This window comes from Gadus morhua, chromosome 7 (genome assembly GCF_902167405.1).
Source record: "Gadus morhua chromosome 7, gadMor3.0, whole genome shotgun sequence".
Classification (NCBI taxonomy): Eukaryota; Metazoa; Chordata; class Actinopteri; order Gadiformes; family Gadidae; genus Gadus; species Gadus morhua.
In genome coordinates this window covers 7789320-7799726 of record NC_044054.1, presented here as the reverse complement: position 1 = coordinate 7799726, position 10407 = coordinate 7789320, and the positions used below count along the sequence as shown (strand labels likewise).

General features: G+C 46.8%; 1 protein-coding gene across 3 annotated transcripts in view; it reads right to left on the bottom strand.

The window, feature by feature from the left end:
• Window positions 1–2982: 2982 nt before the first annotated feature.
• Window positions 2983–10407, bottom strand: part of LOC115547862 (collagen alpha-1(VIII) chain-like) — a 21079-nt gene continuing 13654 nt past the window's right edge. For all 3 annotated transcript variants that reach the window (XM_030362350.1, XM_030362351.1, XM_030362352.1), the window contains 3 exons: window positions 8475–8643; window positions 6933–7220; window positions 2983–5218 (listed from right to left, as the gene is read on the bottom strand). In XM_030362350.1, coding sequence (XP_030218210.1) covers window positions 3279–5218; window positions 6933–7212 — 2220 coding nt within the window. In that variant the 5' untranslated portion in view covers window positions 7213–7220; window positions 8475–8643 and the 3' untranslated portion in view covers window positions 2983–3278. The remainder of the gene's footprint in view (window positions 5219–6932; window positions 7221–8474; window positions 8644–10407) is intronic.

Below are 10407 nucleotides of genomic sequence, written 5' to 3'. Positions count from 1 at the left end.
GTGCCCTCTCCCAAACTATGCTTGCTCAAACTACGAAGTGTACCCGTGTCCAACTTGACGTGGTGGACGTGTTTCTGAATAGTTCTGGCGGATCTTCTCAAGTCTCGTGCATGCATGCTCTCAAATGTAGGCGACCTGAAACACATCCCCTGTCGTTTTTTATCTGTCATCATGAAAAAAAACAGAATGAGCAACATTGTTGAATTCCATCAAATAAAGCATAAGGGTCGTTCTTTATCAAACGTCAATAAAAAAACAAGACAACCAATTTACAACAGTGTAAATACTTGAAACTGTTGTGTTTTATCTGTCATCATGAAAAAAAACAAAAGGGGTAACACTTCCATTTTTTATCTGTGTCATGTGAATTGTAAGGTTAAGTTTAACTTCGGAAGATTATATACACTTTGTTCTGGTGGTGTAGTGGTACCAGTGTTTAGATTAGCACTCTGTGGAATATGGTTCGGGTCTACTCTCCAATAACACAATGAGAGGGTCTCCTCCACCAATTGAATCAATACTTCTTATGTCTATGTCACATGAGATGTAGAGTCAAGTATAACTTCAGAGTACATTTTTGACAAAGCGATGGTGGTGCAGTGGTAACAGTGTTAGTTAAGACTATGAAGACCTGGCTTTGAGGCCCAAGACGAACGCAGTCCTTCAAACACTGGGGAAATGTGTCCCGTTTCTTCCACGTTGGTTCGAGGGAACAAATGTCTTGTGAAGGGATCCAATCTCTCACACGTTCATCTCAAATGACTGTCTGAATGGATGACTGTTGAATGAGTGCAATCATTAATCGTCGTCCATTCACACAGACAATAATTCCCACTCAACCATTCATTCCGAATCAATGTCGTCAAATTAATTGTGGTGAATTATTGCGGATAGTAGTTTAGTTTAGTTTTTTTTCATGACGACCGATAAAAAACGAGAGCGTTGCGCCTTATGTTTTTTTCATGACGACCGATAAAAAATACAGTGTTACCCCTTACGTTTTTTACCATGACGGCCGATAAAAAATGACAATGTTCCCCCTCACGTTTTGTTTGCCCACGACCGATAAAAGAACGGTCTTACCCCTTACGTTTAATCAGATGACGATCGATGAAAATCGACGAATTACAATAACGACAGCACAAGTCAGACAAAATACTGTTTATTGGTCGGTAAGTCTCGGAAAAACAAATGAAACCCTGACAAGGAAATTGTATACGCCAAACACTATATGTATAAGAACAACCGATCAAAAGTAAAAATACTTCCAAAAGAGATTTGCAACATTAACGCTGCCACAAATGAAACCTTAACTAGATGAATATGTGATATAAGTAATCAGTCAATTGTATTCATGTTAAGTTCTAAGAAAATGTATATGCAGTGCTTTTTTGGCATTATTTGGTAAAATACTGTTCATGATAGTAACCCAATTATACCTTGGTTATCAGTAGTCAAACAAATAAATTATATACGAGAATACTGTAAATTCTTGTCCAAAGGGGGCGGTTCTTTCTCTGATAATCAAATTCTAAACAAATCCTTTTTTCTTCTGGGCATAATATCTGTTTTAATCAATTCAGTTAGCTTCAAAATGAAGCCTCTAGACAGAATATGGATGTAGGAAGCGGTATTTTCTTATCGTTATAAAAGTAAACACAATATACTTTTTTTAATACCTAACATGTAATGTGCCACAATTATTAACACAGAAACACAGACTAAACGTGCAAAAAATATTTCCCACTGTCCTAATGCGGGACCGGTCTCAATTCCTAACAAATCCTACATTCCTTGCTGCACCTGAAAGTAAAGTTACGGTTCCACCTTGTTGCAACACAATGACCACTCAGTCACTTTGACGCAGTCGTGAACCTGTTTTGGTTCTGCGTCGGGTTTTAGTGAGCGAACCAATCACAGCCCTTTCTACTGTGTCGCCTCAACCCAAGTTTAATATTTTTGGGAGGCGCACGTCATGTCCTTGCGGTGGACGCAAGTAGCATCCACAAGGACATAATGGGTCCGTAAACCGCCTTGCGTTGCGTCGACGTCTAACCATAGCTTTACCTTTAATTCCGCACCATCCTTGCGTTAGCCAAAACACCAAATCGATCACAGTCTACGGTGGAATTCTTTCAGTTTGTTCGGGACCAGGGGTGCAGTGGGTGGGGGGACACAGTCCCCCCTAGAGCTGAACGACTTAGGGAAATAATCAAATTGTGATTATTTCGGCCAATTGCGATAGCGAATAGTATGCAAACTGCTCTTTCGTTTAGGCCAGGCCTATGTGTTGAGATTAATTGATATTATAACATCTTTATTCAACTATTTAATTGTGAAAGAAAAATAAGAATCGAACTGATCTCTAGTCAGGAATGGTAACCAGTCACCCCAAAGAATCGCAGCCTTTGCGATTTGCAAATCCTGTTTTAAGACATCGCAATGTCGGTTTGAATTTGATGAGTCCTTCAGCCCTTGTCCCCCCCACTTTACCCCACCCCACCCCACTCCACCAATATCCGGAGACACCCCAACCTACATTGGATACAACAAATACCCCAAAAAGATGATTAAGTGAGTCAGTGAGTGTCTGTTGTTTGAGTGAGTCAGTGTGTGAGTGAGTGAGTTTGTGTGTGTGTAACTGTTACTAGTGTGTGCGCGTGTCTGTTGTGAGAGTGAGTGAGTAAGTGTCAATTGTGTGATTGAGTGAGTGTCTGTTGTGTGTGTGAGTGAGTCATGAGTAGTGTCTGTTGTGTGTGTGAGTGAATGTCTGTGAGTGAGTGAGTGAGTGAGTGAGTGAGTGAGTGAGTGAGTGAGTGAGTGAGTGAGTGAGTGAGTGAGTGAGTGAGTGAGTGAGTGGGTGTCTCTGTCGTGTTGAGTGAGTGAGTGAGTCTGTTGTGAGTGAATGAGTGTGTGTGGAACTGTTAGGAGTGTCTATTGTGTGAGTGAGTGTCTTCTGTGTTTGAGTGAGTGAGTGAGTGAGTGAGTGAGTGAGTGAGTGAGTGAGTGAGTGAGTGAGTGAGTGAGTGAGTGAGTGAGTGTCTCTGTCGTGGTAAGTGAGTGATTGAGTCTGTTGTGAGTGACTACTGTCTTTGGAACTGTTGTTTGATTGAGTGAGTGGCTGTTATGTGAGTGGGTGACTGTCTATTGTGTGAGTGAGTGAGTGAGTGAGTGAGTGAGTGAGTGAGTGAGTGAGTGAGCGAGTGAGCGAGCGAGCGAGTGTGTGAGCGAGCGAGTGAGTGAGTGAGTGAGTGAGTGTGTGAGTGAGAAGCCTCCTACTACATTGGATACAACAAATACCCCGTAAAGCTTGAATGAACATACTGCCCAGCGTAGAGACCTGCAGCCTGATCGGACGGCAGCTGAAGATGCACCGTATCGCCCTGCTTCAACGGCACCACCGCGCTCCCAGACGACTGGTCCACCAACCCCTTCTTGTACTCGTCATACGTATACATCAGGGGGTCGCCATTTTTCATCAGAGCCACCCAAACGTTCCCGCCTTTGCAGTGTACGTGGTACGCGAAATAGTACACCCCTGGAACGCTACAGGCGAAGACACCGGTCTGGGGATTGTAGTCCTGGTTCCCATTGTGCAGGAGCTTGTCGAAGATGATGGGCGTTGCCACGGGCGGGAACGGGTTGGTGAGCTTTGCGGTGAAGGCGGGGATTTCGTAATCTCCGCCCCCTTGGGCGTCGACGCCGCCGTTTTTGGAGGACTGGTAGCCGTGGTCCGGGTTGTAGGGGCCCGTTGCGGGGAGGACGTGCCCGAGGTCTGGGTATGGGGAGGAGGGGCCGGGGGCCCCAGGGGGGCCCCGGGGGCCCGGTTGCCCCGGCCGACCGGACAAACCGCTTGGACCGGTGGGCCCCTGGGGGCCGAGGGTGCCCGGGACCCCCGGTTGGCCCTCGCCAGGGGCCCCGGGTTTTCCGGTTGGACCGATCTCCCCTTTAGATCCCGGTATTCCCGGGGGCCCGAGCGACCCCCCGGGCCCCGTGAGTCCCGGGATCCCCTTTGGCCCCTGGACCCCCCGCTCCCCGCTGGAGCCCCCCTCCCCCTTCGGACCGGGGAACCCCCCGTTGCCGGGAACGCCGGGGGCCCCGTTGTGACCATGCTCCCCCTTGGGGCCCCTAGGACCTGGCAGACCCCGGGGCCCGGACTGGCCCCCTGGTCCCGGTGGACCCCCCTGTCCCGGGAGCCCGGCGGGGCCGAGCTCCCCTCTCCCGCCAGGGGCCCCTCTCGTCCCCATGGAGCCCTCGTCCCCTTTCGGCCCTGTGAACCCCAGCCCCCCCGAGGGCCCCATCGGACCGGGTTGCCCCGGGTTACCGGTGATTCCCGGGGGCCCGTTATCCCCGGCAACACCCCCATCACCTTTGTCACCTTTTGGCCCCTGAGAACCGGAAAACCCGCCGTGGCCTTTGGGCCCCTGAGGGCCGGGATACCCTGGCTTCCCGTACCCTGGTAGCCCGGGCCCCCCCGGTAATCCGGGTGGTCCTGGCATCCCTTTCCCGCCAGGGGCCCCTTGCGGGCCTGGCAGGCCGTCCAATCCAGGTTGTCCCGTTCCCGGTATTCCATGGGGCCCCGGTTCGCCCGGTAATCCCTGAGGGCCGGCGTATCCCGCCGCTCCGAGAGGCCCCGGTTTCCCTGGCAACCCTGGCTGGCCCGGAAGGCCGTTGAATCCTGGTTTTCCGATCCCCGGGAGTCCGATGTCCCCTTTGGTTCCTGGCGGTCCGCTGGGGCCCTTCAGTCCCGGGAGTCCTGGAGCGCCGAGGCCCTTGTCGCCTTTGGGGCCCAAGGGGCCCGGAAGCCCGGCGACGCCCTTGAACCCGGGCTCTCCCCGGGGGCCCGACGTTCCGGATAGACCCTGCCCACCAGCCTTCCCAATCCCCTGTAGTCCCGGCGGGCCCGGGGCCCCTGGGGGCCCCCCTAGTCCGATTGGCCCCTCCCCACCTCGGGGGCCCATGTCCCCCTTCTGCCCAGCTAATCCCGGAATTCCGGGTTTCCCCGGCATTCCCGGTAGACCCGGTTTGGCAACTCCGGGGTAGCCCTGAGGGCCCTGGGGCCCCGGTTTTCCGAGGGGCCCGGGCTGCCCATGGCCAGGCATACCGGGTGGCCCTTGCGGTCCTGGCGGCCCCTGGACTCCCTGGGGTCCCTCTCTGAGGTCAAGGCCAACGGGGCCTGAGATCTGGGGGCCCTTAGCGCCTCGAGGGAAGGTCTCTCCTGAACGGGAGGTAGGCCACAGGCCAAATTCAGTTACATTCAATTAAACTTTATTTGTACAGTCCTTGTTATTTTTGATTTAGTTATTTAGTTTTTTGTTACCTGCCTAAATTGTGAAGTGTCCTTGAGTTTGAAAGGTGCAATATAAATCAAATGTATTATTAGGGGTCCAAGCAGCTTGGTCCCCTATTGTTTCTGTAACATTTTTTTTTTCCCTCAAATTATGTGGTACTGCACCCGAAGGTGGCGCTATTGTAAAATAAATCATGAATTAGGCTTATTTCTCCGCACCAGATTGACCTGGACTCAAAATTCTTTCTGAATATTAATCTCTAGAATCAGACGCATTTATAAAACCCTGGGGGTCTTATGCCCTAAAAATGTTTACTTTTCCCACAATTTCATATTAAAGCTAAACATGATAAAAAGATTCACAGGCTACAAAAATAATCAAAAATTCACTAAAATCTTTAGACCAAGCCTCACAAAAATCATGGAACAGAATTTGTTTTATTTAGTTCCATTTGAGGAATATTGGCCACTAAAGTTGGAGCAGTTAGCCCATTTTTTCTTATTATGACCATTTTGTTATTGTATAAAAAAACATACAACTTTTATTAGGTGGATACCAATACCCCCCACTACTAATAAACCCAAATCGTGGCACTGCACCCAAAAGTGGTGCTATTTAAAAAAAAATATGAACTAGCCTTATTTTTCCTTACTAGATTGACCTGGACTCAAAATTCTTTCATCATATGAATCTCTAAAATCAGATGCATCTTTTTCACCATGTTCTACTGCTATAAAAACGTGTACTATCCCCAAATTTCATAGAAAAGCCAAACGTCCACAGTCTCAACCCATTTTGCCTACATTACCATTTTGTTATTGTATGGCTATCATTAGGTGGATACCATTAACAGTGCAAATTTTCATATCTGTACTCTTTTAAGAAAGCCCTTAATTATCTTGTGAAATGTGTGCTCTGAGTTTTCTTGATGTTATGTGCTTATCAATTAACATTTTCAGGATGTGAATCAGGCTTCATGCAGTTCAGGAATGTCAGTGTCTCAACGGGATAGTGTTGTTGACTTTTAATTTTGCTTGGACCCCGTTAATCACTGCTTGCGGTTATATTTATTATTATAATTATTAATCACAGTTACAGTGTCAGGTCCCAGGGCCATATATTCACAGTGTCTGTGTGAGTGTCAGTTGTGTGAGCGTCAGTTGTGTGTGTGAGTGAGTGAGTGAGTGAGTGAGTGAGTGAGTGAGTGAGTGAGTGAGTGAGTGAGTGAGTGAGTGAGTGAGTGAGTGAGTGAGTGAGTGAGTGAGTGAGTGAGTGTCTGTTGTGTGAGTGAGTGAGTGAGTGAGTGAGTGAGTGAGTGAGTGAGTGAGTGAGTGAGTGAGTGAGTGAGTGAGTGAGTGAGTGAGTGAGTGAGTGTCTGTTGTGGGATTGTCTGTTTTGTGAGTGATTGAGTGAGTAAGTGAGTGAGTGAGTGAGTAAGTGTGTGTGGAACTGTTATGAGTGTGTATGTGTGTATGTGTAAGTGTGTCTGTTGAGGTGAGTGAGTGAGTGTGTGCGTGTGTATGTGAGTGAGCCTGCTTAAACCCTGTTGCATTCTCGGTACAACTTCCAACCCCATCTTCAGTCCAAAAAAAAATCCCTCCACCACCATCACCACCACCCAGACCCCCAGACCCTTCTCACCTTTCCCCTTCCCCAGGGGCAGCAGGGGTAGCTGGGGAGCCAGCTCCTTGCCGTACTGGGGCAGCCCCATGCTCTCCACCCCATAGGGCATCGCCAGCATCTCATTGCCCAGGTGCTGCTGCTGCTGCTGGGGCTGGAGGTAGCCATCGCTAGGCTGATGCTGGAGAGGCGGCGGGGGCTGGTTAGAGCCGTAGTAGGCCTTCCCTTGGGCCAGCCAGGGCAGGTGCAGGAGGGACGCCAACAGGACTAGGTGGAGAGGGTGGAGAAGTGCGACGGCCATTTTGTTTGCTGGAGGGGAAGAAGGGAAAAGTGGAATGAAAAAACATAGTGCAGCTTTAACTTGTTTTTCCCGAAATTTATGATTTCTAAATATTTTATAAAATCCATAATAAGATAAGAATTCAGTCCAAGTCTTTCTGATGTTTTTTTTATGTTTCTTTGCTGTTTTTATTTTTTTTTATCATCTTTTTATTTGGATTGGTATACAACATTCAACAAACTGTACATAGAATGTCCGTATATCCCTTGTCTCCACCAACATAAACACATGCATAGATACATTTATATCTGCATACATGGGCCTACATGCATGCACATATACGACACATACTCAGTATATGCACAACAAACAACACCAACACTAAATATCCTAACAATACTATAATATAATAATAAACAGTAATCATAAAAAGACGACCAAAAATTAAAAAATTAAAACATAAAAAGCACATTATTGATGCACTTTGCCACCATCGTCACTATAGGTCACTCTCTTAGCACTTAGCGTCGTATCCTAGCTGTCTTTGTTGTATAGGGGGAATCGGTTAACCTAGCGATTGTGAGTGCTTGGCTCTTGGTTCTATGAACACCCTTACTGTACCGACTGAGATATTGTTGTTTCTCTTTCTTCTGACTAATGGACTTATTGTAAGTCTCTTTAGATAAAAGCGTCTGCTAAACGCCCTGGATGTAAATGTACTCTCGGGTTCAACTTTGCAAATTCTTCGCTAAATTGTGGAATATATGCAATGTCGCATAATCACCACTAGAGGGCAAGCTCCACAAAAAATGCTATACACGCCATAACTGACAATAATGCTTTTTCTTTTCGTACACAAAGATGCAACCCTGTTTTTTCTCCTGTTCTAGATGGGTAGATAATTTGTTCATCGCCTTGGGGAAATTCAGGTATCCAGCAGCTCACGATGTCAGTCAACAGACAGTAGGCCTACAACTGACAAACTACAAAATGGAAAAACAGTAACAGTCATTCAAAAACATAAAAAAGTGAGCGTGATAATAAAAAAAAATATCGATAACAAAAAGTTATTAATATTGCACATAATTGAAATTGCATGTATATATAAATAAATATAAAAAAAGAGCCAGAGGTAGAAAAAAATTAATTAATATGTGACATCACATCAAATCCCATGACATCACAGGCACATCAGATACCATCCACCTAAAACAGGGTCTCTCTAAAGCAGAACTTGACTCCTATTGGTCAAACCTCCTCCTTCTTCCCAGAATGCACCTCACCTGTGTTCTAGTGTTCGGTTTCGTTGTCCTTTTTGTTTGAGACCACGCCCCCTCCTGCCTCTCTACATCCCCTCGTGACAGCCCGGTCCTGTTGGCGTGGCCTTGGGCATGGGCGGGGTCAGGTTTGGGGGGTCCTGGTCTTGAAGAACTTGAGTGTCTCGATGGGTACCTGTGAATGAAAAAAAATGTTAATTCATTCGCTTTCTGAATGTATGTAAACCTTTTTCCAATTATCGTATTTACCCCCTGATTTGATCCAACCTCAACGAGGTCCAATCAAATCAACAGCAGAAAAGCTCTGAGTGATACATGAACTCTCTTACTTAGTTCAACCAGAAAATAAATGTTTTTGATACCATTCCAGACCACATACAACTAAAGCTATATGTGTATTGAACCAAGTTCTGTTCTGACATTTATCCAACGCTTTTATCAAAAGCGACTTACAACGGTTCACACACACATTCACAAACCAACTGCGGAGTCGACCACGCAGGCCGACAGCCGCTGGTCAGGAGCAGTCAGGATGAGGCGTCTCGCTCAGGGACACCTCCACACTCAGCTAGGAGGAGCCGGGGATCAAACTGGCAAACTTCAGGTTACAACTCAACCCGCTCTACCTCCTGAGCTATGCCGTCCCAGTTTTGCCCTGTTCTGTTCTGTGCAACGAAACAACCATCCCATGAACCCAACTCCCTCCCACAACCCGTCTTCAAAGCTCATAACGAGAGTCTAATCACCCAAACACAACCCCCCTTGTCTCATACAAGCCAGGTATCCTGAATCGACGCAACGCAGCACAGAAACCAAAAGCACATAACTGGCTCCAACGCTGAAATCGAATCATTTCCCAAGGGCCGCTGCTTCCAAACACATGTCGGCGCAAACGGCAGGACAACGAAGGATATGTCTAGTCCACGTTCGGACTGAGAGGAACCAGAGAAGTGAACATGCATCCGGTTTGATTCACCGGACCGAAGCTACACAATGCTGTTTTTAAGTGCCGGGATGTCAAACATACAATTAGTGCGTACATTAATTGTCAGGACGTACAACTTCCAATAAGTGTGTACATTAAGTACGAGGACATACAAACAAACAATAAATGCGTACATTAAGGGTCAGGACGTACAAACATACAATAAGTGTGGACATTAAGTGCCACCAAATGATCCATAACTAGCGGTATTTAGGGCGCTTTTATCCAAAGCGACTCACAATAAGTACATTTTTCAGAAGAAAGAGAAACAACTTGTTCATAGAACCAAGTGCCAAGCACTAACAATCGCTTGGTTTACCAATTAACCCAAATTCTCTACCAACTAGCAACCTTCCGTCAGTGAGCAGTTCGGGTGAGCCGTCTTGTTCAGGGACACCTTGACACTCAAGAAGGAGGAGCCCGGGATCAAACTAGCAAGCTTCCGGTTACAAATCAACCTGCTCCACCTCCCGAGTAAAGACAACCACAAATCAATATGTGATTAGGGATCAACTCAATTATGCCATATTTACACTTTGTTTTGATTAAAAGCTTGGAAACTATGATCAAACACACACACGACCCTCATCGCTTTCAGATGTGGAAGATAAACACACACATTTGTGTATTTTCAGATCTAATAACTGAACATGTGAAACACATTGTGGATATGTTGGCTCAGGGCTGAACAAACGCGGTTCACTATGATGAATCGTGAGGCAGAGGTTCTGAAATAATGTCTTTATAATAGCATGCGATACACACATGCATTGGCACGATCACTGCATGCACACACACACACACACACACACACACACACACACACACACACACACACACACACCTAGGTGCGTTCCCAGATGTGAATTTGGAAGTTAACCCACCTCTATCTGATTATGGCTAACCCGCCTCCATAGAGTGTGTGTGTGTGTGTTTTTGTGTGTGAGAGAGCAT